Source organism: Melozone crissalis, unplaced genomic scaffold (assembly GCF_028551555.1).
Source record: "Melozone crissalis strain CALT ecotype California unplaced genomic scaffold, PUWL_Pcris_2 ptg000019l_1, whole genome shotgun sequence".
Lineage (NCBI taxonomy): Eukaryota > Metazoa > Chordata > Aves > Passeriformes > Passerellidae > Melozone > Melozone crissalis.
Window position 1 is genome coordinate 3,432,292 of NW_026535797.1, and position 20,382 is coordinate 3,452,673.

At 48.7% G+C, this 20,382-nt stretch overlaps 2 protein-coding genes across 2 annotated transcripts in view; both read left to right on the forward strand.

Moving 5' to 3' along the window:
* Positions 1-1,180: 1,180 nt before the first annotated feature.
* EEF1AKMT2 (EEF1A lysine methyltransferase 2) lies at positions 1,181-10,320 on the forward strand. The gene is made up of 6 exons (XM_054276910.1): positions 1,181-1,259; positions 2,115-2,180; positions 2,708-2,822; positions 5,924-6,031; positions 6,863-7,079; positions 7,829-10,320. The coding sequence occupies exons 1-6, from the start codon at positions 1,204-1,206 to the stop codon at positions 7,954-7,956; spliced, it is 690 nt and encodes a 229-aa protein (XP_054132885.1). The 5' UTR covers positions 1,181-1,203; the 3' UTR covers positions 7,957-10,320.
* A 6,330-nt stretch (positions 10,321-16,650) lies between these two features.
* FAM53B (family with sequence similarity 53 member B) overlaps positions 16,651-20,382 on the forward strand; it is a 42,066-nt gene continuing 38,334 nt past the window's right edge. The window contains exon 1 of the mRNA XM_054277049.1: positions 16,651-16,706. The gene's annotated coding sequence lies outside the window, so the exon portion shown is untranslated. The remainder of the gene's footprint in view (positions 16,707-20,382) is intronic.

The following is a 20,382-nucleotide window of genomic DNA, read 5'->3' on the forward strand; positions in this document are numbered from 1 at the left end:
GTTGGAACGTTGAATTTGGAACAGACCCCCGAGCCCAACCTGTGACCGATCATCAACCGGTCACTCAGCCCAGAGCACTGAGTGACACGTCCAGGGGTTCCTTGGACACCTCCAGGGGTGGAGACTCCTCACCCTTTCCAACCTTTAACAACTTCTTCTACAGAGACATTCCTGCTGATGTCCAACCTGACCCTCCCCTGGCCCGTCCTGAGGCCATTCCCTCTCTGTTCCCCAGGAGCAGAGCCTGAACCCCTGGCTGTTCCCTCCTGGCAGGAGCTGTGCAGAGCCACAAGGGTCCCCCTGAGCCTCCTTTGCTCCAGGCTGAGCCCCTTCCCAGCTCCCTCCACCCCTCCTGGGGCTCCAGATCCTTCCCCAGCTCCGTGTTCTCCTCCCTGGACACGCTGTCCTCTGTCTCGTCGTGAGGAACATTGATGAGCTGGAGCTTGTCCAGAGGAGGCCACAAAGGTGATGAGCGAGATGGAGCCCCTCTGCTCTGGGGCTGTTCTCCTGGGCAAGGCTCCAGGGAGAGTTCAGAGCCCTTGCAGGGCCTCAAGGGGCTCCAGGAGAGCTGGAGAGGGACTGGGGACAAGGATGGAGGGACAGGACACAGGGAATGGCTTCCTGCCAGAGGGCAGGGATGGATGGAAGATTGGGAAGAAACGCCGCGGTTCACACACACGGAGCTGTACAGGAGGCAACTGAGCAGCAGTGCTGTTTATCACTCTCATTTCCTTATTAAAACACTTTGCAATAAATCTTGTAACAGCAATAACGTCTGTGGCATTTGCAACAAATAAACGAATAAATATCCAAAAGAATATAAATATTGCGCTGATTTTCATGGAATCACGGAGCGATTGGAATCGGAAGGGACTTTCAGGGCCATTTAATTACAATCCCTGCCGTGGGCAGCGACACCTCGCACAGACCGGGTGGCTCCACGCCCCATCCAACCCAGACGGGACTTGCAATATTTATTTATAATCCACATTATATCAAATTGATAAGCCCGGGGGGATTGGGAAACCTTAGAAACCACGCCAGGCTCCGGAGCGGGCCGGTTTTAAATGTTTTAAAACATCAGAAACCACTCAGGTGCCAGCGCCCCCCTCACGGCCGGATCAGCGAGCCCGGCTCCTCCCGCCCGGGAGCGGCCGCGGCCGCTCCGCCCGCAGCGCTCGCTGGTTCCGGGGCGGGCCGGGCATGGCGCTGGCCGGGGACGAGCCCTTCAGCCCCTCGGTGCTGGGCACCAGGGAGCAGTGAGTGCCGGGGAACGGGCGGGTGCCCCAGCGGGGCGGGCACGGCCACGGGCACGGGCACGGGCGGGACGGGGCTCGGAGCCGCCCGCGCTGGGGAAGGCGGCCCTGCCCACGGCGCGGGGAGGGGACACGGAAGGTGTTTAAGGTGCCTCTCTCGCCACGAGCCGGTCTCTGGTTTATGGCTTGTTAATTTGTTTAGAGAATGTGTGATTCTGTAGAGTGGCACTGCTACACAGAGGATAGAGTGGTCTCAGCCTTTCATGGAATTATGGAATGGTTTGGGTTGGAAGGGACCTTAAATCCCATCCATAGGCAGGGACACCTTCCACTGTCCCAGGCTGCTCCAAGCCCCAGTGTCCAGCCTGGCCTTGGGCAGTGCCAGGGATTCAGGGGCAGCCACAGCTGTGCCAGGGCCTCCCACCCTGCCAGGGAACAATTCCTTCCAAATATCCCACCAAAATCTACACACTTTCAGCTTAAAGCCATTCCCTGTGTCCTGTCCCTCCATCCCTTGTCCCCAGTCCCTCTCCAGCTCTCTTGAAGACCCCTTAGGTCTGGAAGGGGCTCTGAGGTCTCCCTGGAGCCTTTTCTCCAGGTGAATGCACCCCCTGCTCTCCCAGCCTGGCTCCAGCCTTTGGAACATCTCCAGGCATTCCCTGGAAACTCCCTGGGCTCTCTCCCACATGTTCATGCTCATCTTATGCTAAGGACCAATGCCTCACCACCCTCACAGTCAATTTCTTCCAAATATCTAACTTCAATCTATCTCTCAATTTTTCTTCTTATCCCTCTTTCATCTAAATATTTCCCAGTATTAATTATGATATCCTCTCCTTTCTTCTCCCCCAACTCCAGCTGGGATGCTGCCTACGAAAGAGAACTGCAAACTTTTCAAGACATTGGAGATACCGGGGAAATCTGGTAAACAAAATAACTTCTGCAGAGTGTTTCTGTAGTTTCTTTACTGTAAAAGACATTGCAAAACCACAGCCAGCAATTCAATGAGTTGGTGACAAAATGATGGGGAGTTTACCATTGAAACCAGCAGTTCCTCTCTGGCCCAATTTCACAGTGAAGATTGCTCAGCTGCACTTGGACAAGTGTCATTACACAGAAATTGAGCTGGTAATTGAGCTGTATATTACTGGCAAACGTGCTTTTTATCCCTGAGCTCAGGTTTAACCACACAAGTTGCCCTTGCAGCTTCCTTTTCTAATATATGGATGTTTTCACCTGCCTGAGTTGGAGTTTCAGTGAATTTTAAGGCTGCAGGATTCATTGTCATCTGAACAAAGCAAACATGAAATATGAGCTGTGGCAGCTTTTACTTGAGTAACAATGAAAAGGGCTTTGCAAATGCTGGAGAGAGTGAGGGGTGAAATAAACTTGCTGTACCTTTTGCACATTTTTTTTTCTGGTTTAATTACCCGAGCCCTTGTTTTTTGCAGGTTTGGAGAGGAAAGCATGGTGCGCATAATCAGGTGGCTGGAAAAGCACAAGGTCCCCCTTGACAGCTCTGTGCTTGACATTGGGACTGGCAATGGTGTTTTACTGGTTGAATTGGTTGGTATTTTGCAAAGTTTGTGTATTTTTTTGTACAGAATCAGAGCAGTTTAAATACATTTCTCACACGTGGCAGTGGTGGTCATGTAACCTGTGTGGAACACCAAGAGTGTCAATACTTCAGGCTTCAAAATTTGAAGTATTTCTCTAAATCAGTCAGCCTGAGCATCCCTTGTTCTCACTTTACGTTCCTGTTTCCCCACATTTAAAACTGCATTTCTTCCCACTGTTGTTTAAACTCCCCCAGATAAGGAAGTTAAGTTGATTAATTCACAAAGTACCCTCATGTACAAAACCAGACCCTTTCTCTGCACACATTTCTGATAATAACACTCATTATTGATACAAAAATGTAGGTAAACCCAAGGGATTTTACGTAAATAACTTTAAAAGTTGTTAACACTTCTTTTAAAGAAGTGTCCATTTCTGTCAGGGTGGGTGGGAAATCTGATCAGGTGTGTTCTGAAGATTTTGTTGTGCACAAGATGTTAATGAATTCCAGTATTTTTTTCCTGGTTTTGATTGATTTTTTTTTTTTTTTTTGGTGTAATACTGCAGGAGAGTTGGTAAGGGGCACAAAAAGACAGTGTGTCACATTGTCACAGCTTCTGTTGTTTTGCATTCCCCTTTGGCTCCAGTAGTTCCTGTAGGAACTGGAAGGGCTGAAAGTCAAAGTCTGGTTTGAAGTGGAATTTTTATTTAATATGAACTTTGATTTTAGAAGATTTTAAAGCCTTTATGGAGACTGGCTGCTACATCACAGCACAGGAGAATTTATGTCACCAAAAGCAGAAATTGCTCATCTCACTAAGAGAAATTAGCCTGATAATGGTGATTGTTGAGAGCAGTGATAGCTCTATCATGGTTAAAGTACCAAACAGAAAAATCTTATTTGTAAGACTTCCATTTTATACTGACTCCACTGGCAAATGGGAGCTGATTTTTCATACTATAAAGGGCAAATGACAGCCTGATAGCTTTTAAAAACTATTAACTCCTGTGAGAGCACCCTCCTCCCTTACATTAAGCACCTCACAGTACTGTGGTTTCTTTCATAGGAAATTGTCAGTCCAGTTCCCTCTTGAAAAGTGGCTTCAAAAATTACCTTGTTTATTTTTGCTGAGTAATTCAGCATCTCACTTGCTTAGCTGATGTAAAAGGAATTTTTTGTGTGTTAGCTGCAAGGCTTGGAAATCAAATTGGAATTCTTTTGGCAGCTACCATAGGAGTGTTCTGCCACTGGAGTTGGACTCCATGATGGGACAGAAATGGCAATACTGGAAAAAACTCAGTCATAGAGGACAGGAGTAGCAGCTCTCTGCAAGGGAGCTACTTGAGGGTACATACACATAAGTGGCACCCCTTGCTGTTTTTATTACCCCTGTGAACTTCAGGGATCTGGGAGCTTGGATTCGTGACATAATTCTTTTGCCTTCCAAAAATTCCAGCTCTTCTGAGGAAACCTTGCTGCCACAGAAAGCTCCGGCCTCCATTTATTTTCTAAGTAATATGGGAGCCACCACTATTGAAGGTTGAATAATCTCTGGAGTGGGGAGTGTTCACCAAGTGGGGGTGTCAGCCCTGAACACGGGGCAGAGCTGGTAATGTTCCAAACTCCTCCTGCTCTTCAATCTCCTGCTCCAAGAAGCAGCAGCAGCACAGAGTGCTGTAAATCCCTCCAGGGCAGCTGCAGGGTGCAGTGTGCTCACGTTTGGCACAAGTGAGGGATCCCTTCCTGTCACAGTCAGGCCCTACAGGTTCTGCAGCATTTAATGCTGTTTATCTCTAAACCTTCCTTCTCTGCCCCCAGACTAGAGGAGTGAATGGGAACTCCCTCAAGTGACTCAAGCCTTTCCTTTGCAAACAGAGGAGCTGTTGTGGGAACCACTCCTCCACCCCCAAACCTTCAGCACAGGCATCTGAGGAAGCCTGCTTTGCTCCGGGGAGGAACGTGGGCAGGAGCCTGAGCAATAAATGTTCTCCATCCCATGCAAACAACAGTGGCTTTGTGTTCAGCTGCAATTAGCCCTCAGTTCAGAACAGCTGGTTAGCACCGAGCTCAGGCCTCAGGGGCTGCTGCAAGGAGGAAGGACACTTGTGGAAACTCCTCATCGTTTTCCTGGCGATTGGGGTGTCAGCCTCTGGAACAAGCAGACAGGCAGCTGGTTGCTTAACAGCACTCCGTGTGTTTTTCCAAAGCCCAGCCTCCTCCCTGTCTGTGCTGTGACAGCCTGCAGCTGGCCAGAGGATCAGACCTCTTCCATCAGGTTTGGATCTTGCCAGACACGTGGGGTACCCTGAGTTTGTACCTTCTACCCCGAGCTGGTCCCTTCAGCCTCTGCCTCAGAGCAAGGACGTGTGTCCCTGCTCCCCTCCCACTCCAGCTGATGCCAGGAGCCCACCTGCTTTGCCAAAGGGCTGCTGGGATCTCACTGAGTTCCCTAAACTGAGTTATCTTTATCTCCAACAAACTTAGATTAACAAAGTCTCTGTGTGCTATTATATGTGGTGCATAACCTGCCTGAAAATTGCTGATACAGACACCTGGCAGCATGCAAATAGTTGTATTCAAATAGACATTAGCATGAATAATTAGAAAAATGTATGATTTTGAAGTGGATTTCTGTCCTAGTGCAATGTATTGCATCTTTTGGCTCTTAAAATTTGGGTTATAAATGAAATAATTGCTCAATCTCCCATGGTACATGTCAGAAAGGCTTTCTTCCTTTATTTTGCAGCATCTGTCACATGTCATCACTGCAAATTCCTGGTTTCTAAGTTACTTTTGGTGCAGATAAGAGAGCCTGTTCCCCTCCAGGGTGTTACTTTTCCCAGTTGTGCTCAGTTTTCCACTTGACATGAACCAGCTTTCAGTCACCAGTCATTTTGGTGAGGTTTTTTTGGCAGAATAAAGTTATTTCAGCTCATTCAGCTATTGAGCTCTTGTAATGGTAACAGGCATAAAAATTACTAAAAGGTGAGTTGTGGTTTTTTCCTGTTATTAAGAGGAGGAGAGATGAGATGGATTATAGGTCGGGAATGTTTTGGCTGGATTAAAACAATTGCTAGCACACTGATTAAGATTCTCTGCTTCTGTCTAGGCAAAGTCTGGCTACATGAATCTCACAGGGATTGATTATTCACCTTCTGCAATACAGCTTTCAGAAAAAGTGAGAGACAAAGAAGGGATGTCTAACATTAAATTAAAGGTAAGTCTTAGAGAAAGGTAATTGAGGAAATAGAAAGCAATTGAGCCCAAGATTAAATGAGCTAATTGATATTCAGATGTACTCAGTGTACTGAATGAATGATTTCTTTTGAGATTCATTTGTGAGAGAACTCTACCCAAATAAATCTATTTACGGGAAGGTTTTTGGTCTTTATTTGTTTTTTGTTTGTAATAGTCATTAAGGCTAACAAGAGTTTCCCTGCTTGGAGCAGGGTAGTGGTTTACCAAGTGGCAAGTTCTGTATTTTAGCTGCTACATTCTGAATTTCAGACTTGAGGCAGAGGAAGAAATCCTTGAGGGATAGATTGCCTACCATTAGCTGAACAGCAGGAAGCTTGAGAGGCCTTGCTGGAGCAGGGGTGGGAGCAGATCACCTCCAAAGGCCCCTTCCAGCCTCAGCCATGCTGGGATCGTGTGGCTGCCTGTCATTCTGAGCTCTTTGCTGTGCTGTCCTACCCTTCGGCTCCCTACCTGTGTGATGTCTCTGCTCCTGTGTGCCAGCTGTAAAATCTCTTTGTGGCAGCCTCTGTCTGTTCTCCTGCATTTGTGCAGTGCCTGGCACATGGCAGGGATCAAAGTACAAATAGTGATTTAAAGAATGAGCTTCGAGTGTGTTAGTTTGAGCTTTAGATTCCAGCACATAGATCATCACACAATGTGTGGAGAAGAAAGAAGCTGCCACGGCTCTGTGAGTTACCCCTCCCCGAGCACACCCATTGTCAGGATTGAAGCTTTGCGTCCTAAAGTTTTGCTTTGCATTAAAGATTCAGCAGCAGAAGATTATTCTCACAGCTGCAGGCTTCTGCTTTAGGTAGAAGACTTCCTGGCCCCCTCAGCTGAGCTGTCAGGCTTTGACATTTGCATTGACAAGGGGACTTTTGATGCCGTCAGCCTGGACCCCAGCGGCGCGGCGGGGAAGCGAAGGCTGTACGTGGCATCCCTGGGCAGGGTGCTGAAACCAGAGGGCTTCTTCCTCATCACCTCTTGCAACTGGACCAAGGAGGAGCTGCTGGACGAGTTCAGAGAAGGTAGGCAGCTGAGCAGAGCCCTCTGCCAGCGTGGGGCTGCTGAAGGAAGGGATGGGGGAATTTTAATGTGTGTTTGTTAGCATATTGACTTTCCCAGATCAGGATTAGAGGAGGTGGAGCGATTAGTAAATGCTCCAGCCCGTCCTCCCTCTGTTTTCCTCGGGAATTACCACTCCTGTGTTTGCCAGGGCCAAGGCAGGACAGGTTTGCTGACGCTGTGGAGGTTGGGAATTTCAGTGTAATTACCTGGGAAAGTGTGTGTGTGGCTGGCTGATACTTTTTGGGTACTTGATTACCAGGCCCAGTTCACCCTTGGATTGCTCCGAAATTGGGGTAACATTGTTACCCATGTTTAGGGGAACTGGCGAGTCTGTGACCTTTTCTGTCACTTTTGATCCACTTAGGGGGTGTTTTTACACGCCAGTCAGCTCCTGAATCTCTTGCTTGAGGCTTGAAACTCAGTGTGGATCTGAAACAACCATCCCTTCTGGGGAACCGAAATCGCTGGCAAGTTCTCATCTTTTCTGCCATTAATTTGTGCAAGTCAGCCTGCTAGGATTTTTATTATCCATGGAAGAGTTTCAGCTGTATGGAGTAGTGGTGCAGTGTAACAATACAGTCCTATAAACTCACAGATTAACTGACTTGCAAGTTTTCCAGACGAATAAAGAATGGTTTGCAAAGGGTTATCCAAGAGGCGAATAAAACAACTTCCTTCTAATAAAAGCATTTCAATTTCTGTCTGGCAGGATTTGAAATTCTGGAGGAGCTGCCAACACCCAAGTTTTGCTTTGGAGGAAGAATTGGAAACAGTGTTACAGCATTGGTTTTCCAAAGGAAAGAAGTGAGGCCATCCATCTTGGACAAATTAGATTAGATGAGAAAAGTCTGAACTTTAAACCTGACAGAAAACCTCAGACACGTGTGTAAATAAATGCTTTTGGAGTGCACAGTAAAATACTATGTATGGAGCTCTGAGGGACTATAAAACATTGCCCTAGAAACATTTCAGCTTTGCATAATTTGCCCATAAATTGTGTCCTTGCTACAACCTCACTTGTTTCAGGGAAGCTGCAAGTTTGCAAGAGAGAGGAAAATCAGATGTGCTAAATACAGAGACCAATATAACTGAATGTGTTTGAAACATAAAGATTATCTGATATTTCATTTCTGTGCTGGTAAGCAGTGACCTATAGAGGTAAAGGTATCCTACAAAGCAAAAATCTCATTTCTCAGTTGTGCAGTGGAACAGGGAACAAACTTTTGCAGTGTAAGTGCTGGCTCTTTATGAACACGAGGGTGGCTGGTAGGGAGGGAAATGAATACAAAATCCACAGCACTTTCCAAAAAGGACCAGTTGGTACTTTAAATTCAGATTTTCAGACTTAGCATAATTGTGTCTCCTCTGAAGTAGCTCAGCTCTTTTCCCACTGAGGGAGTTTTTTAAGTCTCCCTTTCCTGAGTGTGTTCATGCCTGGTCAGTTCCTTTCCCTGATCTCATGAATGCATAAAGGTGTGATGTTGCAGCCTCTGGTGTGTGACATGTGCCTCCTTCATTATTAACCTGCTGTATGGGAATGTCTTTGGAGCCACAATGACAAGAAGTTTTCCAGTGAATTTCTCAGGGTGGATTTTAACTGCATAAATCCAAAAGAATTCAAAGCATAACTATCCATTCCTTGTGCTTTTTTTTTATATGTATTTTATAAACTTCTGTGTGCAATCCTTTTGCTCAATTTCGTTGCCTTCATTTCTTCTGTTTTGTAATCTCAGAATATTGCTGTTGCTTGAAAGGCAGGAAAATGAGATTTCTTCATGCCTCTACAAACACATTTGCAGGTGACAATAAACTTGTTCTTTCAAACATCAAGGAGGCCCTCTTAGGCAATCATGTTTTGTTTCACAGGCAAGGTCATGTTTGCTTATCAGGGAATTGCTTCTCCTACTTTCCATGCTTCTCCTCATTCCCAGGGCTCAGGAGATCTTTAAGGGTCAATAAATACTTCCAGTCCTTTCCCAGGATAGGAATCAAGGCATTCTTTTGCACAGTGGTGAGTCCTCCCTCTGTGATCCATCTGTTGATGTTTTCAATATAGAAATCTTACTGCTGCATCTTTTTTGTAAAATGAAATATACTCAACTGGGAGAATGGTTTATCAGCAGTGCTGACAAAATTCAGTCCCAGAATGATTCTTTGTGTATTTGGTCAGAGGTGGGTTCTAACCTGAGGGCCAAAAGCAAGGGCTTGTTACCATTTGTTGTAGTTCTGTGTTCTGCCCCTGCCCAGCAGCCAGCTGGAATGCTAGGAAATGTAACTGGGAATCCAAACAGAGAATTTTTTTTAGCATAGTAGCACAAAGGATTCAAAGTACAATGCTGATAACAGCCTCAGTAAAAAGCCTGTGACATTTTTTGCATCAGGTAGAGTTAATACAAGGAAATTTTAATTTTCAAGGACTCTGGCAGGATGTGTTTTGGGCATCTGTTTTATTCTCATCTGTAATTTTTGCTAATGAAGTCGTGATGTGTATTTAATCATGGGATGAAAATAAAATCAGGACTGTCATGGATTTTCTTTTAATCAATTACTTGGAATTTAACCATAGATTCCCACTCCACAAGATATGGAAGGGTCAGGGCAAGGATTGTTTTCTCCACTTCACAGAATTGATTATTATTAGTTTTTGTTCTCTGGGTAGTATTTTTATATAACTTGTAAAGCTAAAAAATAAGCTTCTTAAAATTGCCTGAAAATAAGGATTTCTGCATCTGATCTGTAGTTTGCATATTCCTTCAGTCCCAAGCACTTCCAGGTGTCACTGGAGAGCAGAAAAATGCTTGTAAAACATGTTTTAGGAGCTTTCTTTTAAGGCAACAGTAACCAAAGGCTTACTATTTAAAATCTGCTCTGTTGGGAACCTGGCATTTTCTGGATAATGGAGTCTAGGAAGCTGCTCCAATACTGACTTAGGCAGCGGGGTATTTTTGGCTATGAGGATTTGGAAATGACTTGTCCAAGACTGTCCTTGATTTGGGGCAGTTCATGAAATGTTGATGCATTTCAGTGAAAAAAAAAAAAAAAACCTTGGAAAAGGAGGCAGAGGAAAAAGCAGTGATTTAGGAGGAGCAAGTCTTTGCTGGAAGCTGGGGGAGTGCTCCATGATGGTTCCTGAAGGTTGGAATCTTCATGTCTGCCCAGCTGTGTGTGTGACTCTTGGTTCCAGCTGCTAAATGCAGGAGAATAAATGCAGCATTTGAAACACGTTTCACTCCTATTGTTTTGCTATCTGAAAACTCTGCCTGTGATTTCACTGCCAAATATGAGGTTTGTGGGTAGTCAAATGAGCGTCTTCCATGGATCCCAGAGGTGGCTGAGCCCAAGGCTGTTCCTGCAGGACTGAGTTTAGGCTGGGTGATGCTGCAGAGCTGGCAAACCTTCCTGCAGTGGTTTTGCATAGAGCGTGGGCAGAACAGAAAGGGTTTGTGTTCCCTGCTTCATTGACAGCATGCTGAAGGGTGAAATTCTCCCAGGACTGACCTTTTATTCCTGGTAGATTGAGGATGGGTTTTAGTGCCTGAGCCCAAACAAAGCACCTCCACCAACATCTGTGCCTGGTGCAGCTCAAACCTGGCTCCTGATGCCTCCTATTGCCAAGAAAACTGAGTTTAGGGATTCTCTTCTGAGGCATTTACTGGGAGGGACCATTGAATTCATTGCAGGGTTTGTGCTACTGAAGGAGCTTGGAGCATTTTACTCTGGAATTTTATGGGGCTTATCACAGAGCTGAACTGTCAGGGTGAAATATCTGAGAGAGGTGAACAAGCGATATTAATGAAATAATTATTGATTGGAGATGTGTGTTCTAGGAGAGTTTCTACACATGGGACTCTGCTGGAGTGTCAGGTAAATGGGTTCTCAAGACAGAAAGCCTTTGCCCTGTCATCATCACAGTACCTTCTTGAAATAAGTACTCCTACAATCATTTTTATAGGGATTAAAAAGTGAGAAATACCAGACATGAAAATCATGGCACAACTGAATGAACACAGAAAATTCAGAGGGAAGGATAATGTTTCCTCACTCTTGACTTCCCTTTTGGTGACCAGCTTGTTATCTGCAGGAGAGGCAGGTTCATTTGATGGCTCTTGAGGAGCAGGAATAGTTCAGAAATCCTAGAATGATTTGGGTTGAAATGGACTTTAAAAACCATCTCATTCCAGCCCCTACCATGGCCAGGGACACCTTCCACTAAACCCTCCCCAGCCAACCCTGCAGTGCTGTCCATAGGCTGCTTTACTAAAGGTTGATTTTTCTTTTTTGAAGGCTTAAAGAGATTATAAAATGAATATTCTGTTCTTGAAACTCAGTATAATTTTGTGGTGTAACGTGAAGAATTTCTGGGAGCTACAACTGTTTTTTAAGAGCTGTTGGGTTACATCAGAAACACCAACAGAATTATGGCAGCTGCTTTTCCAGCCAGGGCCAGCAGTGATGCAGCATGTGATTACAGGCTCTCTGTCCCATCAGGAGAATATTCCTGCAAATCATTATTGAGAGCACTGTTGCAAAGCATCACTGAGGCTGAAATAGCTGTTTGCATTATGGGCTCACCTTCTGGAATCCAAACCCACTGTTGCAACAGCATTTCTGAAATCTGGGAATAGCCAGCTGCCTTGATTGTATCACAGGATTTGTGGTGTTTAACATCTATAACAAAGGAGATTCAGGGTTGTGGAGTTGTTTATTTGTTTGTTTGTTTTTTGTTTGTTTATTTTGTACTTTTCCAACCAATATTAAAAAGGAGCTTTCAGATATTTGGGGTTTTAAACCTGCAGTTGCTGTTTACAACTCATTTTACCTGGGTGAGGAAGTGCATGTCCCACCACACAGATCTCAGGTGTGATTCTCTGGAGAGCGAACAATGTTCTCTCTTACAATTTGTATCAGAATTATTTCAGTTCTTCACTGGCTGGGAAATCTGTGAGCCCAAAGAGTCAAATGAATGGGCAAATGAGGGGATGAACTGAAATCCCTCACTTAGAACCACTGGGTTTGTTCCCAGGAGTGCAGGGTGAGGCCAGGTGTGCAGGGCACAGCACCCAGATACCTGCAAAGCTGCACAGCTGAGCTGACACAGCCTCTCTGGAGTTATTTTTATGTAAGGACAAGTTCCTGAATAGCTTTTCTGCTGCATTAGGCACAGCAGGCTGCTCTTCCTCGCTGACAGTGGCTTCCATGTATTTCTGCATTCCAGGAATGCACTGGCAGCACTGTAGCCATTGTGAGGGAAATCTGCCTGTGCATATACTCTGCTGTGAGCCAGGGTGCCTGGTGTGAGGCTGCCAAATTTTGTGTTATTTCATACCAGACAAAATCTTTAAGCGTGGTATTTAGCAACATACAGCAAAATGTTCAGTGTTTTGGCACTGGGATTGCTTCCCTGATCTAAGCCTGCCGAGAGGTGCAGAGCATGGCTTGCTGCAGCAATAACTGCTTCATTTTATAGGCCCTCCAAGCATTTTAATGTATGGAATCATCCCCTGTAAAATAGGAGAGCACAAAGGAAATAATTGGGCCAGGGCTTTGCAAAGCAGTGTGGGGATCTGCCTTTGAATTCCTGTTGCTTGCTGCCTTTTCTGGGATGAGAGGAGGGGGAGCTGCCCTGCACAGCCTTACCTGCTTGGGCTGAGGGGGTGGTGAAGGGTTCTATCCCGTGCTTTGGCTGCAAGGAGGTTGAGCATGACCTAACCCTTGTGGTGGCAGCTAAATTGAGGAGCAATTAATGGCTACCAAGGGCTTTCAGTGAAAGGGGACGAGGTGTTATAGCCTCCAGACAAAGGAGGAAAAGGAACGCTGGCCTGTTTTGTTTAACACAAGTAAGGGAAAAGCCAACCTGCGGCTTAATTTCCATTTGTTAGGTAACAGCATAGCTTGAAATGAGCCCATTTCTCTGTTACTGGAAATTAAGCTGAGTGCTGTCAGGCACACCAGCTGCTGCCAGGTAACACATCAATTCTGGGTAATCACAAGTGCATGACAAGCAGAGCTAATAGAGCCCAGTGAGGGAGCAGACACAAACCTCAGCTCAGCCACTGCAGCAGCCAGGCATGCATGGACAGTGTCATGTGTCAAGTAGAGGTGAGGAGAGTGTGCTTATATAAAGAAATTTTAGCTGTTGATGGGGCTGAGACCTGAAATTCAAGCAGAAGGATCTTTCACCCCAATTTTCTGTAGTAATTAGCTTTGCTGGCTGCTGCCCTACCCCAGGGCTCCTCAGCTCCATGGGTGCTGCACTGCTGCTTATCCCAGGTAGGGTGATGCTTTGGGGCATGTCTGCAGCTGCCTCAGGCTTTGTGCATGATGGAAAAATAACTCTGGGCTTATCTTAAACCAATTCAGACCCAAATATGACTGACAAAGTGAGGAGCACATCCAGGCTTTCATATGTACTTCATGGCCTATTTATTTTATCCATCACTGTTTCCATTGCTCCCAGTCTGGGGCACCCAGATCAGGTGTCACACCCTCTGCCAAGGCAGGGAGGGAGGCAGCAAACACAAAGCTCTTACATGTGTGCAGCAAATGGCCTGTGGCATAAAAAAGGGGTTTTTAAGTTTGGTGGAAATACCACAGTATGCCAAATGCAGTCAGAACTACACTCCTCATCTCAGCCCTCTGCACAGCAATGCTTCACCTGTTTAGGGCATCTGTGATTCAGGTACTTCCTGACACAGAGCTCCTTGACCACACTACAGAGATGTGCTCATTCCCTGGATGTGAAATATTTATTAAAAATGCTTCTGCTTGCTGTTATAAGGATTTTGTGGATTTGAGGATTTCCCCTGAAACTGAAGGGTCTTTCTGGAGACCTTTGGTGTAGCCAACATGTCCCTGTGAGTCTGTGGCTCCCAGCACAGCTGGGTGAGTGGGACATCAGCCTGCGGCTGGAACAGTCTGACTTTCTGGCCCTTACCTGTGTTCTTTGCCTGGCAGAGAAGCAGGATGGACCCATAAATAACTGGGATGGCTCAGATGCTCAGAAGGACAGTGCAGAGTCCTTGTGAAAGGCACAAACTTCTGAAATTGTTGGTAACCCTGGTGCATATGACATGAATAACAACAAACTGCAGAGACTGCGAAGCGTTGGAAAGGCTACATGGAAAGAAGGCTGTAACTGCAGCCAGATGCTGTGTACAGGGAGTGAAGGAAATGCTGTCTATCCACAGGGCTTAGCACTGCTACATTAACATGTCTTAATGGCTTGGACCCCAGAATCACTTCAGAAGGACCGTGGGGATCATTAGATTTTTTCCTATCCATGGTTTCCATCCCCATCAGGAAGGCTCCCAGTCAGTGGGTAGCAAAGGCACTGACATCTGAGACAAAACCACAAATTAAATCAGCTCACAAATTAACTGAATGAATTTTCTGTCCATGAAGAATAAACCCTCTTGGCCAGTTCTTTAAAGCTTGAAAGTTATTTATTTTCTTTTCCCCCCTTCTGACAAAGGGAAAAAGCACTGTCCGGAACCAGGGCCTTTGGGCAGCCAGTTATTTGAACAACATTACTGAAAATACTGTCTGTGCAAAACAGGTTTGTGCTTCAGCAACAGGCTTTCACACGTGCTGGGAATTCTCCACAGCCAGCTCATCTGTTGGGAAGCACAGAGGATGAGAGGCACAAAATGCTGGGTTTGGAGCGAGCTGCAGAAGCAGACAGAAAACAACTTTCTGCTTGAGTCTTGGAGCCCAGGGCTGCCACAGGAATGGATTCAATTAGGCTCTGAGCTTTATTGCTGAAATATTCCACTGGGAAACCATAAAAAAACATTTTCAGACTTGATTCCCGAAGTTCTGGAAAAGGAGTTAGCAAGTGTTTTATTGCTACCAGTCTCAACACGTGATAAGAAAAGCAAATACTGAGTGGGATGGAGGAACATGATGCAAAAGCCCCTTCACATCATCAAACCCTTCTCCCTGTTCATCGCCCACTCAAACTGGCCACTCCTGCTTAATTTTATGTGTACTGAGCACGGAGCCACTTTTGTTGCGATCAGCCCTCACTGTGTTGGTGGGAGCTGCTCCTTTGTTAAGTATCTGCCCGCTACTTCTGCTTGCTTCACTGCATTCAATACTGAGTGGCAAGGCTTCCTCGACAGTAATTTGTTGTCCTGGGCAGTGCACAGGACCCGGAGCACTGCTGAGCTCACAGCCACAGCCTCTCTTGCCATTCATGCCCTTACTTGTCCCTCACTTGTCCCTGCATGCCATCCCCAGCACCGTGCCTGGCCATCCAGCCGGGTGGATGAAATTCAGCCCCAGATTCATTCCTGATGGCATCTGTGTTGTCTGCTCGCATATGTTTAATGTTTGGGCTCTGTTTTGTAATGAGCCCTAAATCTTCCTTTTAGCTGTCATGTCGTTTCCTTGTTCGCTCGTTACGCTCACTCTCGGAAGGAGCCCGCACGCTGTGCGTGGTGCAGCCTGGCTGGATGGAAAATGTCACTGAGAGCTCTGTGCTGCTACAGGCCATTGCCACGTGAAGCCAAGCAGATATAGCTCTGGTACTGCAGGGGACTCATGGCTCCTTCCTAAACGGGATGCAAGGGAACTGAAGAGGGGCTTGGGACAAAGGGCTGGACTGACAGGACAAGGGGGAACAGCTTCAAACTGACAGAAGGAGGGGTTGGATGGGATATTGGGAAGGAATTGTTCCCTCTGAGGGTGGGAGGCCCTGGTGCAATGTGCCCAGAGCAGCTGTGGCTGCCCCTGGATCCCTGGCAGTGCCCAAGGCCAGGATGGACACTGGGGCTGGGAGCAGCCTGGGACAGTGGAAGTCACTCCTGCCCATGGCTGGGATGTGGAACTACTTGATCTTTAACGGTCTTTTCTAACGCAAACCATTCAATGATTCTATGAAAGGGTGAGAAAAATTAAGGAGCCGGATTTTTATTCCCTGGTGGGTGCACGGGCGCATGGTGTCCATCTGTGATGTGCCAAAACTTCAGCGCTACTTCTCGCGGGGACCCTTCAGTGAGCTGCTGGTGCCTCCGGTTCTGCTGCTCCTCCCCGGGCCGGCCGTGCCACCAGGAGTCACTCTCGGCCTCCGAACGGGCGGCGGAGCCCCAGGCGAGCCGCGCCCGCAGCATCCCGGGCTGGGGGGCCGAGTGCGGGCGCTGCTGCCGCTGCCGGCTCCGCCCGCCGCTCCCGCCGGGCAGCGCCTCACGGCCGCCCGAATCCCCCTTTTTCATTATTTTTGGGGTTTCCCCCATCCACACACGCTCTTCCTGGCGTTGTTTAACCCGGGGATGCCCGTTCGGGGCGGCAGCCCAGGGTCTCCCCCGCCTCCCCTCGCAGCGAGCGCTCCGGTGCGCGGCTCCCCGGGGCGGGCGCTCCGCAGGTGCGGGCCGGGCTCTGCCGGCGCTGGCTCCGCTCAGGAAGTGACAAGCACATTTCCTCCTCCTCCTCCTTCTCCTCCTCCTCCTCCTCCTCCTCCTCCTCCTCGCTCCCTCCCTCCGCCCGCCCCGCCCGCAGCACGGCGGCGGCGGCGGCAGCGGAGCGCGGTGGGAGCGGCGCCCACAGCCGGCCCGGCCGGGCCGCTCCGCCGCCCCCGCGGGACGCGCTCGGTAAGCGATGCCCGGAGCGCAGCGGGGCCCTGCAGCCCCGGGGGCTGCCGGGGGGCAGCGGACAAAGGGCGGCGGTGCGCCCTGCCCGGGCACGGGGCGGCTCGGAGGGGATGGGGTAGGACGGTGGTACCCCCGCCGCCGCCGCATCCCCGCGGAACGGGCTGGGGATGTTCGCCTTTGTGCCGTCGGGGCTCTCCCCGCCCCGAGGTGAGCGGGGGCACGGCGGAGGAGCCGCCCGGGCCCCGGAGGGAGCGTGCAGCGGTGGGATGCGTGTCCGGAGCGGCGGGGGTGCGGGATGCTGAGCCCGGCGTGCGGGGATGGGAGGCTCGCCGGAGTTTGGGAGCGGGCAGCGAGCGGTCCTCACCCGCTCCGAGCCCTCTTTGCCGCTGGAATGATTTCCTGCGAAAGGATCAACACGTGCTTTCCTTTCTGCGGGCCGAGAGCGCTGCTCCGGGGGCTGGAGCTCGGGTCCCCCGGGCTCGGTGCCGCCCTGCCCGGTGCGGGGGCTCAGCCGAGCCGCGCCTGAGCATCCCCGCGGAGATGCTCCAGCTCTCCCAGGGCCCGCCACACTTCCCACCGTGCCGTGCCTCGCCTTTCACTCCGGGCACGTGTGAGGCGGCTCGGGGCAGCCGGACAGACGGACAGGCCGGTCCCGGGGGGTCTGCAGCCCCCGGCGCCGCTGCGGTGGGACACGGCAGCGCCTTGCTGTGCGCAGCGCCCTGGCACGGGGGGCTGCCCTGGAAAGCCTGTAAGTCTTGTTTCTCCATTCACTGACGTCAGGTTGATCGGGTTCTAAGGTACGTGAAGGTTTCACGTACAGCTGTACGCAGAGATTTCACGGCTAAGGGGCTTTTCCTCGATAATTTAAATTTCCTTGACACGGAGAGGGTTTGTAGCAGCGCGGTGCCTGTCACTGGTTGTGCCGCTGCCTCTCGGTGCCGTGCGGTCTCCACAGACGCTGGTGTACCTTGGCAGCTCATCCCCTCCTTAGGAAATCCTCTGGAGTGAAAAGTGAGCGTAATTTGTTATGAAATAGGCTGATAGACAAAACTTCGGCTGGCGATTGAAACCAGATGTGCATATTTTCCTTTTGAATCCTCGAGCAATACTAAAAGTCTGTTTTGACAGATTAAAAACTACTTGCAAATTGCAGAGGTAGCAGTGTTTTGTGATAATCCAGTAAAAACACGGAGGGCTGCGAGCATCTCTGCCCAGTGCTGGGTATTTCTGAGCACAGGAGATGCTGCTGCCATCACAAAGCACACATTCCCTTGGCCTGCCTCTATCGTGGGCAGAAACATTTACCAGGGCTTGGCTGAGGGCTGGAAAAAGAAATAAAGAAACCCCAAAACAGCGTAGATAATGTTTCTAGAGAAAATATTTGGGGTGGGTCACGAAACAGATTAATTAGAGCGATAGTAAAAAACCTGAATTTCAGAGCGGTTTGCTCTGTCCGTACCTCTCGCGGCTCAGTGCAGGTTTGAAGCGAGCTTCTGATTTATTTCTTCGTTTTTGGGAGTCCTGTGGAGCCTGAGGATGCTTGTGGTGGTGGGGTGTGTCACACCAGCTCTGGCACGGCCCTGCTCAGTGGGGCAGGATCAGGGCTGGAGACATTTATCAGGAGAAACACTGCTTCCAAAAGTGGGGGGGAAACCCAGCCAGAACAACCTGCCCTGGAATTGCTTCTTCTCTGCACTTCCCCACCGTGCCCAGCACAGCCACGTGGAGCACGGCCACGGTGCTGGGATTGCTGCTGCATCCCTGGCTCCAGATTTCTCACTCCCAGCTTCCACCCAGAGGAGGGAGGGAGGGGAAACTTCTGTGACTTCCAGCTCTGCACAGGGCCGAGGTGTCCAGGAACCACAGTGGTTATAGAAAGCAGATGGCCTTTTGCTGTAAATGCAAAACTTTGCATAGACAATCTGTGCAGATCAGTTCGGTGGGTAATTGATTTGTGTGAGCGAGATCCAGATTTTTGTATATGGAGATCAGGCAGACTGTGGGACAGAGCCAGCACCAATCTAGGTTAATTTTCAGCTATGGATACCTGCATAAATAAATACATGTGTATAAATATGCACACATGCAAATAGGCAAACATATACCAATAAAAATTCCCAAATCTGCATTGGTTAATTATGTGCAATATTTTTTTTTTTCTAGTAGTAGCAAAGGATTGCTTCACTCTCAGCAAAAGTATAGGCAGAACAAGATACACAACTTTTTGCCAAAACACCTGTATTTGTGTGCAGAACTGACACCATGGGCTGTGTCCTGAGGGGTGGGGAGGGTAATGAGCTTTAAACCACTTGTCTGTTTATTATTGCTGGTAGATTTCTGATTTCTCAAATGGCAGCTGTGTGGTCTGAGACTCTTCCTCCTTTTTTTCTTTCTTTCTTATAATGTTGCATAGAATTTTTCTTTTATTTGCCAGGATGGAGGTGGTTTGCACTTGCCTTGTAAAATCTCAGATGGAAAAGAGGACACCCCAAGCTGAAAGGGTGGTTTTGGTTTTGTTCCCTTCCCCCTCCCGTGTCACGTGGCTTGTCAAAGGATGTTGCTGGGAAATTGTCCTTAATGAACATTAATCTGTGGCAGGGCAGACTTTGCACCAAGGGGCTGGGGCAGGGTGAGGTGCCAGAGATGCTCAGAGCTGTTTGGAGAGCTGGGTCCAGTCTCCTTCCCACATCCCAGGGGAGGCACGGGGCAGGCAGAGCCTTTGTGGCAGATCTGCACTCTCCAAAACTCTCTGCTGGAGTGAAAATCCCTTCAGAAAGACAAGTTTTATTCCCGTGTCCATGGGGGACCAGGGCAGCAGAGGAGCTGGAATGTTGCTCCTCTGCAGCTCCTCATGCAAACTCTCTCCTTGGCTGACGTTTTCTGCTCCTTTCTCTCCCAAAACGGGAGGAGGAGGAAGAGGAAGCAAGCCTGCTGACTCGGGGAAACAGAACTAAAAAAAAAAAAACCAAAGCAGGTCTGCCGAGCAGCAGAGGGCTGTGAGAGCCGTGGGTCTCACGTGTGGGGGGAGCCACAGCTCCCTTTGCAGGGGTCCCTGCAGGGCTGGGCTAAAATACCACCAAAACAACAGCCTGCTCCTCAGAGAGCTAAATATAAACTCAGAGGGCCAAGAGGAGGGAATTTTCCACCGTGCTGCTCCTCTGTGCCTGCCAGCCTGCCCAGAATGAAGTGTGGCTGCTCCCCCAGGGGAGCTCCTGTCCTGATCCCCAGCATGTCATGGGACGAGTGCCGCCACTTTCTGCAGGGCTGAGACCTTCTGAGAATTCCTTGGAATTGCTCAGGACACGGGCAGACCTGAGCCCTGGAGCTCTGGTGCTGCCCACAGCTCTCCCCACGAGCAGTGGCCGTGCTGTGGTTGTGAAAGAGGATTTCTCCAAGGTCACCCTCTGTGCCTGCAGCTGCAGCCTGGCTGCCCACGGCCCAGCTGCTCCTGCAGAGCAGCCATGCAGAACGTGGCGCTGCCACAGGGAGCAGATCCATGGGCTGGTTTGTTTTTCCAAACTTTTCTGAGCTGGCTGCCTTTAGGGAGACAAAAATTCCCAAGCAAGAGCCTGTTTCTGAAACCTTGCTGGGATGGTGCATCTCAGTACAGGCTGTGGGGTCTTTAGTCATCAACAGGTGAGGTGGGGATTGAAAATTAACAAGTGTGGTGAAATTC